Source organism: Alosa pseudoharengus, unplaced genomic scaffold, assembly GCF_046254945.1.
Source record: "Alosa pseudoharengus isolate Yale_2024_CS ecotype anadromous, Long Island Sound unplaced genomic scaffold, YU_APseudo_1.1 YU_APseudo_1.1_scf_4, whole genome shotgun sequence".
Classification (NCBI taxonomy): domain Eukaryota; kingdom Metazoa; phylum Chordata; class Actinopteri; order Clupeiformes; family Clupeidae; genus Alosa; species Alosa pseudoharengus.
In genome coordinates, this window is record NW_027468774.1 from 19,760,746 (window position 1) to 19,780,459 (window position 19,714).

At 42.8% G+C, this 19,714-nt stretch overlaps 2 protein-coding genes across 3 annotated transcripts; one reads left to right on the forward strand and one right to left on the reverse strand.

Annotated features, from left to right (window-relative positions):
* The first annotated feature begins 4,807 nt into the window (after positions 1–4,807).
* On the forward strand, positions 4,808–11,581 carry rnf25 (ring finger protein 25). The gene is made up of 10 exons (XM_076265184.1): positions 4,808–4,881; positions 5,867–5,938; positions 6,543–6,639; positions 6,937–7,004; positions 7,132–7,201; positions 7,351–7,422; positions 7,625–7,771; positions 9,952–10,041; positions 10,424–10,561; positions 10,654–11,581. The coding sequence occupies exons 1-10, from the start codon at positions 4,865–4,867 to the stop codon at positions 11,485–11,487; spliced, it is 1,605 nt and encodes a 534-aa protein (XP_076121299.1). The 5' UTR covers positions 4,808–4,864; the 3' UTR covers positions 11,488–11,581.
* Positions 11,582–12,534: 953 nt separating this feature from the next.
* LOC143101900 (ras-related protein Rab-35) lies at positions 12,535–19,393 on the reverse strand. Of its 2 annotated transcripts, none has more exons than XM_076265187.1 (7): positions 18,961–19,393; positions 17,021–17,898; positions 16,141–16,191; positions 14,559–14,682; positions 14,101–14,225; positions 13,406–13,530; positions 12,535–13,046 (listed from the first exon to the last, which is right to left on the reverse strand). In XM_076265187.1, the coding sequence occupies exons 2-7, from the start codon at positions 17,073–17,075 to the stop codon at positions 12,897–12,899; spliced, it is 630 nt and encodes a 209-aa protein (XP_076121302.1). In that variant the 5' UTR covers positions 17,076–17,898; positions 18,961–19,393; the 3' UTR covers positions 12,535–12,896. The 2 variants fall into 2 exon arrangements, with proteins under 2 accessions (XP_076121302.1, XP_076121303.1); XM_076265188.1 differs by lacking the exon at positions 18,961–19,393 and adding an exon at positions 18,270–18,376.
* Between the last annotated feature and the right edge of the window lie 321 nt (positions 19,394–19,714).

Below are 19,714 nucleotides of genomic sequence, written 5' to 3' on the forward strand. Positions count from 1 at the left end.
TATTCAACTTCTGAGTGAGTTAAGGCCTCTGCACCTAGGCACCAAAATAAGTGTAGGGCAGTCCACTTTTGACTATCAATAACATCAGATTCCATTGTTTTCAATACAACTCTACACAACAACGTCTGTGCTGCCGCCAGAAATCTGCCGCCTCTCAATGATCCATTGTTTATCACATGCTTGTCATTTTAAAATGTTCAGCTCTGGTGTGGGTGGGCAAGTGACAGAAAGTGTCAGCACACTCGTGTTGGCTGCCAGACACAGAGTGCTTTTCGCTAGTCCTACAACTGAAAAAGTCTAAAGAACACTGATCTCAAAAGAACCCTGGATTGAGGAACTGAATGTTTTCGCCCTATCAGCAATGACCCCAATGTATTTCGAATGGCACCATAGCATTAAGACCACTTCCGTGTCTGGTCACTAAACTTACACACAAATACACAACTTTCTTAATGATGATAATGATAATAACAACTAATGACAACTTTAACATTGATAGTATATTTTTACTACCATATTTCTCTTAAGACTCAATCAGGACGATGCAAGATCAGGATCCAGGCATTATTCTTTTCAATGAGGGGCCAGTGGCCCTCAAGGGAGAGAAGTACATGTTTTTTTCACCCCATCATGGATTTCACCAGATTCTCAGTATTCTCTGACTTCTCTGAAACAGTGTACTAACTTTATGTTACAAACAAAAGGAGTGACCTCTAGGTCCAACCCAGTTTGAATATGCAATAGAAAAGGAGGATGAGGATTAGGCCTTCATCAGGTCTGGTCAGCTTCTATTGTCTTTTAATTAAAACTACCCCCTTTCCTGGGAAGTTCCTCAGAGGCCTGGACACATGCTGTTCTACAAACATTAACATCTCACACCTGGTGATAGGCAAAAGGCCTAGACTGGCTTTCATTCAAGGATAAACAAAGGATGCTTGCATACAGACCAAAGACACACACAGGGTACACATGGGTACAAAAATCACAGATGACCATAAGAAGTACGCAGTATGTACATTTACAGAAATGAGGCTGATTCACAACACTTTCAACATGTTTATATAATGTCAGCTTATAACAAATTTCGAATAGGGTTTCCTTTATTAAGCACAATGAGTTGTCCCATGACCACGGTCGCCACTGTGGCATCAGCCATAGATTATCAGAAGACACTCACTATCTCTATGAATTCTAAACGTGTATTTGAACTACTCGGTAGGACTGGTGAGGGGGGCAGCACCTTTGCCCCACATGCACAGCACAACATCAGCATAGTCAGTGATCCTTCTATGAATTCTAAACGTGTATTTGAACTGTGAGAAGGGCAGCACTTTTGCCCCACATGCACAGCACAGCATCAGCATAGTCAGTGATCCTGCCCATGCACAGCATTTGAGAGCAGATTATATAATTTTACTTTTTTTTCATGATTTTGAACCCTGATTTAATACACTTAAAATTCAGATTTAGTAGTAGAAGTTGATAATGCCATCCTTTTCTGTTCTGTGACAAACTGGGTACACTCCGGTATTTATTTTTGATTGATATCTTTATGGTTTCCTTAAAATAGAATTGTTTACTTCTCAATTTGTCCCCAAGGCTATAACTAGGCTATTTTATAAAACCTTGAAATATATTGTAATTTTGAAATCTTGAAACTTAGAAGCCTGGCAGCTGAGCCCGTTAATAATAGCCTAGATGTTTGGTTATGGCTGTTAAAACAGCTGAACAGGCATGAAGAGATAAAAGCTTCTTCATAATGGATTCCTTACCTCCTGTTTAAGAGAAACCTATGTATAGCCTATATCATGGGATAGATGGGACATGGGATAGGTTTAGTCAGAATTGTTTTTCTTGCGACACAGTTTTCTGTGAATATCTCGAGAACAGTAGGGCCTAGGATGACCAACTTTTTTTGTGTGTTGGTCTCAAGAGTCCATGCCAACTCATCCCATATCACCCCATATCCACTCATCTGAGGTCACCTAGTTAAAAACGAAAAAGCAAAAACGAGGCATTGTAATCGCAGGTGTCTTAGGCTGATGTGTTCAAAATGGCATGAAATTTGAAGAGTAGAATCATTGTGACAACCTCTGAATGCATGCAAGTTTCATGGAATTCCTGGAATTCATAGATGGCCGGACACAGTTTTCTGTGAATATTTTGAGAACCATAGGGCCTAGGATGACCAAATTATTCTTGTATGTTGGTCTCCAGGGTCCATGTCAACACATCCCATATTTTTTAGGTATAGTTAAAAATGAACGCACGCACACACACACACATGCATACACACATAAACACACACATAAACGCACGCACACACACACACACGCACACACACACATGCAGGCAAGTAGACACACACACACACGCACCCCCCCCCCCCCCCCCCCCCCCCCCACACACACACACACACACACACACACTCACAAGCGAACACACACACACACATACGCACACTATGCACACACTTATTTACATACACAAAAGTAGGGGATAGAGTAGGAGATGCAGACAAATTGACAAACGTGATTTATTTTTGCGGAGAGAATATGCAGGAATGTGCGGTCATATTTTATACCGCTCTGCGTTACATCTAGTTTCTAAACGTGTAGGCTACACCTAGTAATCGTCTAGGTAGGCGTACAGCTATGGGGTAGTCTAAAAAAGTGGCCTGTTCAACAAAATGAAAAAGAGAAAGCAGCGTTTTGTCCTAATGTTTCCATATGCCACGATTTTGGCATAAATTTGGGACTTACAAATAACCTACAAAAAGCATAAGATGTAGGCATTACATAGATACAGTAGGCCTACGTCTGTATCTATTCATAGGTTTCATCAGGTCCCTTTCCACATGTGTATTAATCAAGCACCATGCAGTCTGCATGTTATACACCTGTGGAAAGGGACCTGATGAAACCCATGAATTAGTAGCCATTCACGTTTAGAATTCATAGAGATAGTGAGTCTTCTGATAATGATGTCATATAGCGCGGGAATGATGCCAAAAACCTCCCTTCCTACCATCCGGTGGATCCATCAAACGTCATGTCAAACGCCTACCAGCACGTTCATTGCTTTATCATGCAACAACAAATGTGTAGCTATACCTCTCCGGAGGTTTTGTTTTTGGTGCATTTTGTCTGTTTGTCTAAAATCTAAGACAGTAGAAAATTATGTTTAAAGACTTAATTAAATTAAAAACATAACTTTCTACTGTCTTAGATTTTAGCTTCACATTGCAAGTAACGCTTAACATGACCAATAGGGCTACACATTGTGGTTAACTAGTGTCGATAGCATATTGCGAGTAGGCCTAGTTGTGAACCATAGGAACTTTAATCGTAGCCTATAGCCAAATTGAAATAAATGCGAATTTATGATAAGCCTGTCAGTTGGACTGGCGACCCACAGTTGGATAAGCAGGTCCCCCTGAACAGTCTGCATTGCTACACTGATATAGCGCGGGAATGATGCCAAAAACCTCCATTCCTACCAACCGGTGGATCCATCAAACGTCATGTCAAACGCCTACCAGCACGTTCATTGCTTTATCATGCAACAACAAATGTGTAGCTACCTCTCCTGAGGTTTTGTTTTTGGTGCATTTTGTCTGTTTGTCTAAAATCTAAGACAGTAGAACATAATGTTCTAGGCTACTGTCTTAGATTTTAGTTTCACATTGCAAGTAACGCTTAACATGACCAGTAGGGCTACAAATTGTGGTTAACTAGTGTCGATAGCATATTGCGAGTAGGCCTATTGTGAACCATAGGAACTTTAATCGTAGCCTATAGCCAAATTGAAATAAATGCGAATTTATGATAAACCTGTCAGTTCGACTGGCGACCCACAGTTGGATAAGCAGGTTCCCCAGAGCAGTCTGCATTGCTACACTGATCTCTGTCTGCTGATGTTTTGCTCAAAGGGCCAGGCCTTTGGCCTTCATGCCATTTCAGCTGAAAACACTTTTCATTTGTTAGCCTACTTATAAACGTATCTTTATTAGTGTCAACATTACAGTATTTAGGCTATGTTAATCTCAAGCCACTCTAAGAAATGGCCGTAGGTCTTTTATAGTACAGCACAGCAAAATCTATTCAAATTGCAGTCCGAGGAATATTGTCCATAAAACGTTGTTAAACTTAGCCTATAGGCTAGGATACATAATCACATATTTGGAGATTTGAAGTGGGCTCATATGATTCCATAACGTAGTAGGCTATTGATGTAAGAAAGAGAAAATGTGGTAAGGCCAGCCTATGGCATTTCTCATATCTCGCAGATAATTGGTTATAGTCCTGTTTTGCCGATGGTTATTACGCATAATAGTTTAAGCAACAATAGCAATAGCTTGTCACTAATAACGACACAAAAAGGCTAATGAATGTTAATTTAATGAAGTTTCAACATTGTACAGTGTTCCTACATGTATTCATGTTCCAACACAAGCCTACATGTATCCATCATGTTCCAACAGAATAAGTAGGCTACATGTTGCAACAATTCTGGGCACATGTTGGATACGTGCAAGTTCATGTAGGTATATGTAGGCTGCTTATAAAAAGGCAATTATTCTGATACATGTAAGTAAGGCGGGTGGTATGACGTTCGGTTGGTCGATCGGTTGGTTGATCAGATGGACGGTCGGAAGGTTTTAGGCACGATTCCCGCGCCATGATATAATGGCAAAAGCTGGCCTAGGCCACCTCTCGTGAATGCTGGTTCCATATCTGTGCGTTTCCTACACTGTCTTCTCTTGTTGTAACACAAGAGTGTGCTGTTTTAACAGGTGTAGTAGTAGCTTGTGACAGCTGCTTGCAACGAGCTAGTAAGGTAGCAAGCCTATCATTCAAGAAAGATGGCTGCTGAAAACGAGTGAGTAGTTTTTCAGGACGGTAATATCACGTTCGTGCATCTATCATAGTAGCAACAACATGAGTGTCCATGTGTGATGACTATCACATGTGCTAACCATTTGTGACAATCGTTTTAGCTGTGGTTGGCCTGTGAACTGCCGTCAGATAGCTAGCCAGTTAGCAAAGTTCACTGAATAGCTAGCTATAACTTAACTGAGGCATGGTTAGCTATGACTGTTGTTGACTGGTGTCATATTATGTAATGTTATTTAACATATAGTGCTAGCTTGGATAGCTTGTGATTGTGACACAAAGAAGTGTCACGAGTATGAAAGGCCGATGTTCTCGAGAAAATTAGTTATCCGAATAGTATGAGGCCAAAGTCGGGTCAATAATGTTAAATCATATGTATCATTAAAATGAAGCCAACTGGGCTCACATTAGCTTAACGTCAGTGGACCTAAACCTATCCTTTTGCATGTAGCATGCATGCTTTGCTACATACCGAACTGTCTGTTTAGGAAATGGACGTAACGTCGGCATTTGTTCAGGTCGGAGTAACGTTGGTCATATAAGTAAGTGATCATGACATGATTGATATCGCATCGGACAGCCATAACGTTATAAAAGTGCGAAGAAGCATTATCTGTAGTCTATTTTATGAAGCAACATACTTAAGCGTTGACTGATGCAGGATGGATTGATAAGTTGGACACTGGACAGTCAATCAACAAATCAAATGTCTTGGTAAACAAACATGTCTTAGCTAGTCCTTCTGTAATTGGTGGAAATAGGGTCTGAATAGATTGAGTCGCTGCGGAAACATGCAATGTAACAGTGTAACTGTGCCAGCTATGCCATGCAGTTACTTTGTTAAAATTCGCTGAAGCCATCGCTTTTGTTACTCTGTTGCCATTTTGTATGAAAGGCAGGTTATTAGCGCTGCCTGAGCTATTGACAGCCAGGTTAATCGCCTGAACCGAATCTATTTCTTTCTGTTTCAGTGTTCATTCTGAGATTGAAGTTTTGCAGTCAATCTATCTTGATGAGCTGAAAGTTACCCAGAGAAAGAAGGGGTGAGATTAAAAAAAGAATTGCACAATATACATTGGTGGGGTGTTGTTTGAATTATGACCATTGCTATACTCACTTGCATGATTAGGCTAATCATCTTTTACTTGCCTTTTGTCTGAATGAATTCAGAAAATAATCAAATCAAATAGTCTTCTAGTGTCTAGACCACATGTATGTACTGTTTAGGGGTTTAAGGTCAAGGTACACATATTCTTAATCAAAAAGCATTTGACACATTTTCAAAATACTATTCCTGTTGAAAATGGGCAATATTGTCAGTAAATGTTAGGCTAGATGCACCTCCAGGCTTATTGTACCGAAAATGAGCTGAACCGTGACTTTAAAAGCAAGGTACACACCAAACCGTTGTTTTTGTGTACCGTTAGATGGTCATTTTGATACCACAGATGAAATAGAGACCCAGTCAGACCAATAGTAAAAATCAGGAACAGAGTTTATTTACAATGATGCGCATCAAGGGAGAGCATTATGTCCAGTATTCCAATATGTGGTTTAATGTTCTATTCCACTTTCTCTCACGTTACACCCCTAGTACTGTTTGTGTTTGTGTGTCTCTAATATGCTGCATCTTTCTGTCTTTGTTAGAGGGTGGGAGGTGAGTTTGGTCCTCTACCCTTCTACTGCAGAGGATGTTCTCTCTCAGTTTGTTCGCCTCACACTTACCCTCACTCTCGCTCCTCAGGTATCCTGCTCGCTTATTTTACCACTGTGTGCATTCCTCAGTCCCTCTATGTCTTGGTCTGTCTGTGCACAAATTCACAACTAGTAATTTTTTTTCATTCTAGTCTTAGCATTCTTATGTACTAGCATCAAAAGGTTGTGAAGGTTATCAAATATGTTTTATTTCCCCATTTAATTTACTCTCTCTATTTCTCTTGACATCTGTCTTTGTTTGGCCTACTTATCAGTTGTGAGGTGTTTTATCCGTTTGGTTTATATCAGAATCTTTTTCTGATAACTGTTCATCTCTCTTTTGCAGTACCCTTACATTCCTCCAGTCATAAGCATACACAACCCTCGAGGACTGTCAGATGACAAACTGCTCAGGTGAATTTCATTCTTCACAAACACCTGACTAAAAATCTGTGATATCCAAAAAGTAAAAATGAGTGTGTCCTTGACAAAGCAGCAAAGTGACTTATGGCCTATGTGTCTTCCTCTGTGGTCATCTCAGTGTTCAGAGATGTCTGCAGATGGAGGCAGAATCCTGCCCAGGAGCACCAGTGCTGTACCAGGTCATCGAGGTCAGTCCTCTCCCAAATGTCTGTCCAATTGCCTTTCCCCATACTTTCCCACTGGTGTCCCTGGGCCTTCATCAGCCCTACATTTAGTCTGTCCTTAGATTCTCCCACTGGGACTTAAAGACTCACTGTCTTCTTCTCTCACCCCACAGAAGGCCAAAGAGATCCTGACGGAGAGTAATATTCCCCATGGGAACTGTGTCATCTGTCTTTATGGATTTAAGGTCCGGCGTTATGATTACATTATTCTTCTCTCTCCACTACCCCACACACACAATTTTATTGTGAAGCACTTTGGAAAGAAATGTGCTATATAAATTAAAATGACTTACTTACTTACTTACTTACACTCAGCCCTGCTCCTGATAATACATGTGTATGCCCTCGCTCTGCCTCTAATCAGCATCACGTGTGTTTGGGCGACAGGATGGAGAGGCGTTTACTAAGACCTCCTGCTATCACTACTTCCACTCGCACTGCCTGGGCCGCTACGTCAGCCACTCGGAGATGGAGCTGAGAGAGAGGGAGAAGGAGATCGAGGAGGACAAGAGTCGGGGGAGGATGGATGGGGAGGTGAGAGGTGACGAGTCTAGAAAGGTCTTCTGAAATTGTTGCCATGGTCTTGCGGAGGGGATCTCCAACTTTATTTTCTTTACAAACCTAGTTTTGGAAGCTAACGGTGACATAGAATATTTTGAACGGGGTATTTATCCTTGTTCTGTGATGTGACATATAGACAACAACGTTTTGGGTGGGTCTGTAATGCCTTAGAAGCTTCCTAAAAACCTCTGACAGAAAGCTATGTTAGGGTGGGGGATTTTCAATGCGTGGTTTTGCACCTATTTGGCGTCCTTTTGGGCTTAACTGGTAACTCGATTACGAAATGCAAGCACTTGACACTGATTGGGTGCTTTTGCTGCCACTGAAAAGAATGTAACTTTGCCGGCTTCGGAACACGGACAAACCAACTTCTTACAGCTATGGCCCATTCACAGATTCAGCCTTATGCTCTAGGCCAGTGGTTCTCAAACTGGGGGTCGCCAAAAATATTGGAGGGGTCGCGAAATGATTTGCAGTCTGGATTAAAGACATTTTGGTAAAGGTTTTTAGTCAAAGGCTGCCATAGACATAATGCTTTGATGTTGACATAGCCTACCTATGAGAGGAGACATTTTCTGGCTCTGCTTCCAATGCCCATCTCACAACATTTCGAAACCAAATTCCACCGGTTAGAGAGAAAGGGGTCGCGAGACTTGGCCCATGTTTTTTGGGGGGTCGCCAGACAAAAAGTTGGAAGAACCACTGCTCTAGGCTAATGAATATGCCAGGAGGCTGTTTGGGTCTTGGGGTGACGGTAGCCTACAGTTCGAGCAGAACGAAAATAGCACCGTTTCAACTAGGCCTATTTGTAATAATCTAAATAGACAGAGGCGGCTCACTTTAAGGCTGATGCTTAGCCTATATGTTTTGTGTTAAAAAACGAAACGTGTTTGTAGAGTCTTAGGACAAAAGTTGGACAATATTGGGCAAAACGTTACAAATGGTTCCCATTACCAATGTGTCGAGACAGCTAGGTAGGCTACTTTCATGTTTTCACACCAGGCGAAACATATTCACAAACTAAAGGCAGAGATGCCGACGTGCCATCATCTTAACGTGAGCATGGCAACAACTTGGCAACAACTGATTCAGCTAAAGCTTGGCCAAGGGGGTAATCCGTGCGTTGAAGTTTGAGGCCAAGGGTTCTAACCATGCCTCCACATTTGACGAGTTGAGAGTGACACACAAACGAGAAGGGCACTACATACACCATCATTAAACTTTCTCACCCAATAAAAGCTTACTATATATTTCTACTGTAAGACCGCCAATGCAATCACTTTAGACCAACCTTCTTAGTGTAGGCTAGGTGTTGAAATTAGATTGACCACTGTCCACTCCTCACTCACCAGGTGCTCATGTGGAAACTGTGTTCGCATGCCCATAGATAGAGAAAATGTAGTATGTTGCTGAAATACAACCAGTACACTTTATACAATTCCATACAGATGTACAAATACATCTGTATTTACTAAAGTTTCAGTATGCCCTATCTTAATGTAGTGGGAATGAAAGGTTTGCACACCGCTTGCACGGCCTGAAAGGGCACACCTCGGAACTTTGTGAACACTGCTGCAATCTGCTTGCCGTATATGGGGTTGGGAGGGTGGGTGTGTGCAAAAGAGGAAATAGAATGAGAGTGGGGGGGGGGGGAGTGAGAGACATTTTACATAATATGTATCCGTTGTTCAGATTGGCCCAATTTCTGGCGAACATTTCTAAAAGAGGAGTTTCTATGAAACGGAGATGTTCAAAATATCTAGCTCTTTTCGTATGTTCTTGAATGCGGGTATCCTACCGTTATTCACCAAAGACTAGGTAAAACGTTTTTTGATTCTCTGTCACCTTTAAAAATGAGTGCACTCGCACACAGTGTCACGAGAGTGAGTCATCCGTTCTGACCCAGGTCACACATACCTGAAATTACTTGTTAGTCAAAGTAAAGCATTTACACAAAGATGGTGTTTGGGGTCAACCAAATACAGATGGTTTATACAGAGATCAGTTTTGCTGTATGCCCCTACTGCCAACAACCTTTTGCTGCACCAAAACATTCCTTAACACTTCATCACTTCACATAATGTCTGTCTCTCTTATACGTATATGTATACAAATAATACTCTCTCTGTCTTCCTCTCTCATTGCTCTTGTAGGAGCTGGCAGTGGTTTGTCCTGTGTGCCGGGAGCCACTTGCCTGTGACGTAGATGCCCTTTTGTCTTCTCCTGCACCCGCGTCCCCTGAGGTAAAAGTTCACATGACTCATGAGCTGTCCTGATGCAGCAGACTGTCGGCCACATGGTGGCACTGTAAGCAGATGGGCCTGTCTGGAACCACAAGGAGCTGTCTAGAAATCTTCCTGTGGCTTGGAAATTACAACACCGTTACTAATTTAATTAAATGAAGCGTATCTGCTTAAGCCTACATTAATGACCTCAGGAAGCGTGATGGATCTTATGGTAATCTTAGCGTGAGACTCTAGTTATCCAAATTAGTCATACCCTGACAGCCGTGTGATGGAGATCTTTGTCTGCTTCAGTTTCATCTGCGCTGGTCAATTCACTTAGTCTAAGCTCTGGGAAGTTAAGTGAGACCTGGTGTGTCTTTATCACTTGTTTACAATGCAGACGGCTGGAGCAGTTGTTGGAGCAGACTTTCGGCAAAAATGGGTAGAACTGAAGAGGATTTGGGAACGTCAGCGTCAGAGGGGCGGGATCATTGACCCTGAGGTGGAGTCCAACAGGTTCCTGATACATATTAATGAGGTGAGACTCACACCATTGTATTCTGCCTGGCATTTCTTTCCTCTATTGACCACATAGCAGCTAATATTAAATATTTTGCTCATCTACCACAGGGCCCCTCTGAGACCTGCGATCCCGCCAGTGGCACCTCTGATCTTCCTCCCACCCCACTAGAGACCCCAGCACCCATCTCTCAGCCCAGCATCCCCCAGCCCAGCATCCCCCAGTACCCAGGCCACGGGAGCCAGAGAGGCCACTACGGCAGGAGAGGACGGGGTCACAACAAAGGAGGCAGGAGGGGAAGAGGTGGCCAGGTGCATGCTGGGATACCGGAGGCCATGCCGGATTTCACTAAGCTCTCCCTTGCTTCTAAGAAGCATAACCATGACCATGTGAGGGGCGACACGATGGTTTTGAATGGAACGTATGTGGATACAGGTAGCTGTGGTGACCCAGAGGAACAGGAAGTGAAAACCACCAATGAGGGCAAGCTTGCAGCCATTAAAGGTCCGGAATCTACAGAGGCAGGCAATTCAAATGTATGTCTCACCAGTGACCCAGTACTACAACCCACGGAGTCCACTACAGAGGACGTCAAGGCCCACAGGCAGACGGCGTCGACAGAAAGGCCACGCGGGCGCGGCTACTGGCAGCATGGCAGGAGGCAACGCCCACATCACCAGGGGCAACCGCTCGGCCCGCATCACCAGGGGCAACCGCTCGGCCAGTGGCAGGACAGGAACTTCCGAGAAGGAGAACCGAGAGACCCTACGAGAGGCCCGCACCATCACAGGGGCTACAGGGGCTACAGGGCCAGAGGCAGGGGAAGTGGCAGCCACCAGAGCCGTGGTAGTGGTGGTGGTGGTGGTGGTGGGCCTCACCGCGGTGCCCCACGTGACTCGCACCAGAGGAGAATGGAGACCGGACCGGAGACGACTGTGCTCTGACAAAGGTCAAGGGGAGGAACACACACACAGAAAGATGTTCCTCCCTGCTTACCTTTTATCAGACTTGCATCCAATAAACGTACACATGAATTATGTTGTTTGTGTGGATTGCCGTCATTTCTGCTTTACAAGGTGCCTTTTTACGATATGAGCCAAGAGAATATTTCCCAAGATGCTACATTATCCAGTTCTTTGCTTAGATAACTAACAGGTGCATCTCCAAAAATTTGAATATCATGGATTTTTTTTTTCCTGTAATTTATTTCAAAAAGTGAAACAGTCATATCATTTAGATCCACATATAATTAAATATTTCAAGCCTTTTTTTTTTTTAATCTTGATTATTATGTTTTTGAACTCAACATATTACCATAAAGAATGTATAATACAGAAATGTCAACCTGAGAAGAGCTCTAATCAGTGAATTCAGTCAAAACACTGGCAATCTGAGCCTTCAATCTCTGTCTTGTCAAGGCAATGGACTTTTCCACAATATTCTAATTTTTTGAGCTGCACCTGTTCATCCTTTCCTCTCAGTGGTAGTCAGTGAGGAGACAGCAATACAGCCACTAGTTACTAATGATCAGAAGTGAAACATGACCTTTGTATTTTGTTAACTGCAAATGAAGCCTGACAAATAGGAACACATTGACTTGGGTAGGCACCCAGGTCTTGCCATATGGAACTCAGGACTCAGATAATGAGACAATACAATCCTTACAGACACATGGGTCTGTGTGGTTCAAAATCAGTATTTTATATCAATACAATACAATGTATTTCCTTTACCTTAATTCACTGGCTTCACTCATTTTGTTGCCACATTGATTTACCCTAAGGAGAATGGAATCTATCACCCTTTTAGTTGGGTTTTAGACAAATTGGGTACTCCCATAGCGTTAACAAATTGGGTACCAGTATGTTAAAAATTGACAAAAAGCAGAATTCCTACATGATGTTACTTTACTAGATGAAAATAACCCGTAATAGAAAAAAGAAAGATGTAATTGGACGACAGGAAAATTAAGGATATAATTGGAGACCATGTTAGAAGGATTCATTTATTGCTAATGCGTTACTTGACATCTCATTTTAACCGTCTGTAGCGGTCAAAATGACAGTTTTTATTTATTAAAAAATAAAACTGACAATTCACTAGGTCATCACAGCAGAACACTTAAAACCTGTTAACAGCCCTCGCTGGTTAGACAATTAAATGACAATGAGACATAACGGGACATGGTTCCCTTTCAGTTAAAAAAAGACAAGACAGACAGACATAAAAAGCAGAACACAAGTGTGACATTTCGGCACTTAGCAGTAGTTTTCTCCCTCCGATAGCTCGGTCAGTGCAATGTTATAGGTTTGTCTTTCATACTGGGCCACAAGATGCTGCATCTCTCCCTTCCTCAGCAGCACTTCTTCCCTCTCTTCCGTCTCTCCCGGTCCCGGTGGGAGTTGATGTTGACCGTGTCCTTCTCTCGCTCACGTTCGCGCTCCGCCCGGCTCTGGCTCTGCTTCTTGGCCCGCAGGACCATGTGAGTGAACGCCATGAACATCTGTGCAGGAAGAACACCAGGAGCGCACAGACATAGACACATCAGGAACGCACAGCACCAGGCACAGGCACACACAAATACAGCAACAAAGCAATCAAAAGTCATGAAGCCACTAGTGTAGTCTTCTAACAACACACTGCTGTAATCATTTCAACAGGCCTTGAACTGGCCTTGTGGTATAACTGAGAAGTGAAGTATCATTTTCTAAGTACAAACTGCACTGATTATGCGGACACTGTGTGGTTTTGCTTTCATATTTAGAACTGAGCAGTTTCCACATGCTCACGGCTGACCAATATGGACTGGCTGAATGCATTTGTCAAAAGCCATGCAAGCATGTGTCACTCCATGACGCTCACCTCCTCGACGTTAATGTTCTCCTTGGCACTTGTTTCAAACACCCTGACCCCCACAGACTCGCCAAAGCGTAGAGCATCACTGCTTTCCACTTGCTTCTTGGAGGGGTCATCATTCTTGTTCCCAACTGGCAAGGGAGATCAAGAGTAGTTATACATTTTACATGAGTTATAGATTTCACATGAGTCATGTAAATGACTCGGCAAGTATGATATACAAAACTGTTTTCCACCGCATTTGCAAAAGCAAACACTCTGGGCTCTGTTGGTTAATTTCATTCTAAAATACGGACACAACTGCGCTAAAACTATGGCTGTTTTGACACACCTTTTAAACATGAAAATGAATGTCTAGAATGTCACAGAAACCCAAGGTCTCATCACTACCATAGAGATGTTTGGAATGAGGAACTGGTGTGCCATGGCAATACAGCATGGAAAGTTGTACTTTGAACACATACAGTAGATATAACAATCCTTAAAATTACATCTGAATAAATACATGCTCTTACAGTGTATACCATGGGGACCTATTCTGGACAAAGAGCTATCAACTACTAGTATAACATGACACCCTGCCTGGCACCTAGCCACAGAGCAGCTCATATGGCATGCAGAAAGCTTTGTCGGTTGAAGATGGGGGAGGGTGTGGATAGTCGCCGATATGAATGTTATGCAGCACATAAACAGAAACCTACCCATGATCTTGCAAACATTATCACAGTTTTGGGAGATCTCGTTCAGCCACCTCTTGACATTTACAAAAGACTCTGGATTTGTGACGTCATACACAATAATAACGCCATGGGTGTTCCTGTAATACCTGGGAGAACAAGAGAGAGACAGACAGAGGGATAGTCAACACAAAAAAAAACAGGATGAAGGCATTAGTAATGTCAACATACCCATGTATACACATCCTGGTAGAGGTCTATAAAAATGAGCTCCTACTGACATCAGCTTACTGCTGGCCTACCAATACTTCATATGTGCTGTAACGATAACCTATGAAAGTCTATACTTTACTACCAATACATAGGTATGGATATGTTGTAAATGTATATCTGCATTTGTGTGTTGACTTCACTTTCATCAGTATGTCTACACCTGATGGTTAACGGTTTACTACTTTAGGGATTGTTATTTGTTTGATTACGTGGAGGTGATGGTCCGAAATCGTTCTTGTCCAGCTGTATCCCAGATCTGTAACTTGACACGTTCCCCGTCAATTTCTACGGTGCGGATCTTAAAGTCCACTCCAATCGTAGTGATGTAGCTGCCTGCAGAAAGCAATGTCAGGACATGCCATGATCTAAATGATGTTGCTATGTATGCTTGAACTGGGAACAACATTTAAAGGGACACCAGGCAAGCCTGATGCTTTTTCTCTATGAAACTCCCCCTCGCTCGGTCTGAAGCTATTTTCCTTTCCTTTACATCTTCCGTCAAGGGTTTTCGCTGCTTCTTCACCGGCTCTGCCATTATACACACGTTTGCAACAATCGTTAGCGTTTCGTTTGCCTGCCTCTGTGCTGTGGATGCAGGATGTAAACTGATCCTGCTTCGGTCGGCGGGTACGATACACTGAACTTGCAAGCGGGATATTCTTCCTACAGGCATTAGGGGCGGGCGAGAGAGTCTTCATTCGCCCTGTAATGAGTCATTTAACCATATACCGACTTACGAAGATGAGTAATTAACACGAAAATGCTGCCTGGTGTCCCTTTAAACGTGTCCAACAGTTTACAGGTCTAGGCCTCATCCTTCATAACAGCATAGCAATGAAACTGAATATTAAATAGCTGATAGTCAAGGCTTTTGAGTAACAGAAGGCCAGCAAGGCCCGATGGACATTAATTAGGCTGATATTTGCACAGTTGTAATCCATGCTCCATGATCCAGAGCTTCTGGGCTGAGTTTTGAAGATGCTTCCTGCTTCAGTGACACATGGAGAGCGGTGGGATGGGTCATTCATGTGACCACAGCTGTAGTCTCAGAGGACAGAACTCCACCTTCCCCAGCAACAACACAGCAGGCTGCTACAGCAATCATGGGCAACATAACCTACAGTAAACTACCTCACATGTTACTGAATGGTTTTACAAAGAAGGATAAGGTACATGTCTTCCTGCATACTGATTAGACACCTTAAATACTGCCTAAGGCAGTGATATGAGTAAATGAGATTTATAGTAAATGGGGTACAACCTGTTAACAGTGATCCACTAATTAAACACAAATGTGGTGGTCCATCTAGTGATTCAGACAAGACCATTCAAAACAATTCTACTAGATCTTGTGTCATTCAACCCCTCTGGCAACACTATCATCTAACACAGGACAAACAAAGTCAAAGTCAAATGAAATCCTCTCCTATTTGTTCCAACATCTTGATGACAATACTGTACCATTTCTTTCCTGTAAAAGGAGGATATCTTCAGGGCTGATTAAGTCTCTACCCAACATTCACTCTAGGTGCAAAGAACATATGGGCTGCTGTTTCCCAGACTACACTTAATGTGTATTAGTTTGGAGGAAAGTGTCTACTAGATTCAAAGAGCACACAGACAATAACCGTTTACGTCATGAAATCATGTTTGCTTTTACATGGCGAGCAGGGTTTTTCTATCCAAGAAATGCTGTAACCACACCCTGTACAATAATCAGTCACAGTACACTCCCATTACCAACAAACTCTACACTATTGCTCAGACACACATAGGACAGAGGTTGCTTACCCGAGAAGGAGTTGTCCGCAAACCGCAAAAGCAGACTGCTCTTCCCCACATCTGTGACCAAGAGAAATGTCCATGATGTAAGAGAGACGTTCAACCTGCATTGAAGCTGATATCTACATCCATGCAGCAACATGAAAGTGGAGAGTGATCTAACCAAACCCGTCAACAGGAAGGTGCAAGCAGGGAGAATAGCAAGTCTGAGTGGAACTCTACAAACAAAGTGTGAAGTGATGCATGATGTCTGACATGGTCTAGGAATACATCATACAGTAGTTGAAAGTGGCCATGAAAAAAAGTACATGTCAATAAGGACTACATTGTTTTCAAAAGTCCTCTATTCTCTGTACAAGCTACATTTACTGGAAAGAGAAAGTGTGAGGCAATTCCTATCACATTTGAGCTGTAGAAGGAAAATGGCCCCACCAGTTTTTGGCCAGGAAATAGAAGTGCAACAGTGGAGTAAATGGAATCGCTGGCCTCATAGCAGCCCTTTCGACTTCCCCTTTGCATGACTGAGTTTCCGGTGGGATTTGTTATGCAAAACAAGCTAAGGCTTACCAATCTCCAATACCAATATTGCTACACTTGACAGAGGGAGGACAAAGCAAGGGACATCTATATGGTGGCAGTGACCCGATACACTCCTCATGACCAACTACAGAGGTTAACAACAGATCAGAGAGGCAAACTAATGGAATTAAGGAAAATGGCTTTGGATGTCTTGCGTTAGAGGACACCAAAATTTCGATAGTATGTAGATCTAACCACAACATGTATAGTATTCCAGAATTTGTGCCAGGCTTATAAACAGTACCAGTTTGTACACGGACATGAAAGACAAGCAGAAGAGAAATAAAACAGATAAAAAAACACTACTAACTAGAGTCTCCAATGATGAGCAGTTTGAAGAGATGATGATAGTCCTTCCCAGCCATTGTGCAGTGCTGTCCTTCCTGGTTAAATGCTACTTAGCAGCCCAGCAAATTTCACCTTATTCTGTCAGTGTCCTCTAGAACATCAATATGATGGGCAGGTGGGTCCATCAGAATTCATCTGTAAAAAAGGGTAGTTCATCATCCCTGCTAGACCCAGAACATAGGTTGCCGTACGATACCAGTTCAAACATCCATCCAGTGAGAAATGACCGACAATTGTGAAGTTTGTCCTAAGTTAATTCAGATATCATCTTTTACAGATCTGCAGGTAATACTGAAGTCTTGAGCTGCAGTTCATTCCTACAATAATGCAAGAATCCAAAATTATACAGGCATGTTCCAGCTTGCTCCAGGTTGACTTTCTCCCCTCAATCTGGTGTAGAAAGTCTTTCTAGACTTTGTGAGTTACTGATCCTGTGTGCAATGTTGACATGCAGTTCACATCAGGGTCCTCCTATTGCTGATGGCATGAACAGAGGGGGCTAGGCCAGTAGAGTCAAATTGGTTGAACCGAGGTCAACAGCCAGTTGGCATTAGTGGAATCTCATGTTTATTCACCTATGTGAGGCAGGGGAATGCTCAGAATGTTCCTGTGAAGACTCCTTGGAAAACAATTATGTAAACAATGCTGGCTACTGCCTGTTTCTCTGTCTCACCAAATTTCATCTTGACATATCTGACATTGGGAGAGGCATTCAGTCACAACAGCAACATCCTCTTCGTAGTGTCCATGGTGGTGCCCAGCTCCTCTACAGGTTAAAGCCCTCCCTACGTCCTTCATGTGAGGTGAAGAGTCATGCTGGAGTCCTTGTCCAAAACAGACCTGCAGAGGAGATGCACGTATGGGAAGTTAACAGCAAGAAGTCAAAGCAGGTTAAGGAATGATCCGCTTGAGTTATTCACAATTTCTTAAATGGGACATTTTTTCGCTGTATGCCTTCTGTCGGTCTCGGTGCCCGTGCACTGTTCCCCGGAACAACAGCTGCGCTTCTAATTTTAACTTTTCCATCGCTGGGCGCGCTGCGTGCCCCATCTCCCTTCCTTCAATCATTAAATATAGCTGAAGCAGACGGACCACACCTAATGTATTTAACGACTGAACTCACAAGCGGGATAGGTAAGCAACCACCAATGGTTGAACATACAGAGAAATTCACATCACGATACAAAATATAGAGCTGGACGTAGGCCTACCTCTCATAACAGACACGTCTCGTTACTTTCAGTCAATCGGCAGAAAACATCCAAAATACAAGACACAATGAAAAAGTGAAAGCTACGTGTTATCCAACTTGCAAGGGGAAGTCTCAAAAAGAGAGGCAGGGATGATGAACTACGCCCGATTTCTTAAAAAAAATAAATGGAAGTGAAACCGACAGTAGCCCATGACTTCTAGCCTACAGACAATGCATTGCCCAAAACGTAATCAGTTTTGTTAAAAGAAAACTTGTTAACGACAATCAGTGGGCCTAGTCTATCTTCGTCTCGTTACAGTGGTCTAAACACAGCCCATCTAATCGCAACAAAATCATTTGTGATATTAGCCTAAGTTACCGTACATCATTGATTGCATCAGTAAAGTGCTGACCAACCTAGGCCAGAGAATTTCTGTGAGCTACGCGGTGTTTTGATTTTCAACTGAAGTAAACAAGTATTCAATCAAGCGCTAGCGGCGTTACCGTAACCTACTAGCTAAGGCCTAATCATTCTTGCCTTGGAGCTGAACCGATCCTCTTACCTTTATAGCCAGACCCGTAAATCAGTAAGTATGTCAGTAAGCCAGTCTGACAGCACGCGCCGATTAATCAATGAAGAAGGAATGCGGAATCACAATAAACATCGTTACCGAAATGTTAAGATGGCAAACAAACTATAGCCTACCTACTTTGAGGGCGTCGTGGTTCCAAGATACCAGGGTTTGCACAATCGCTGATTTTGTTTTCCTATCGACCACGTAGCGTCGATTGTGTTCACTTCCAAGGACTAGGCTCCTGGGATCAAGTCTTAAGAAAGTGCGCAGCCTTGGAATGACCACTGGCTCACCGGGCACCGCCTCTGGCCGCCGCACCTGAGTGTTGAGTCACCATCTTCATGGCATGGGTTCTTCTCAACCCCTCCCCTGGCTTTCTTAACCCCCGCCTGTTGCAGAGTTTATAGGACTCCCAAACTGCATTGAGTTGTTCTTTTTTTTTCATGCGGTGTCGTAGCCTAGTCTATTTAGGCTAAACTTTACGCCTTGGATGTCCAAAAGCGTATCCATAACCATAACCATAAACTATGCCCTAGAGCAGTGATCTCCACAATATCGGTATGAACTCGTTTTTACCAGCAATCCATCAGGATTACCGGCCGGAAATACGCCCTCGTGTGCTCTCAGAATCCCAGTATTATCGCAAACTTTAGGCTCCCGGTCAACCATTTCCGTTTAGAAAGTTGCCTTGATCCAGTTTCAGCCCTTTAAGAAGGAATACTTAAGCTACCAATGCATGTTAAATAGCAGTCTTCTTTAAAAAAGCTGTACAAAAGGTCCCATAAGAAATCAAAATCATATGTTCTCTATTCGCAGGAAGAAGGGAATATGTTGTAATTACCATATGAATATTACCAATCTAAATTTAAAAAAAAATACTCAGTCTTTA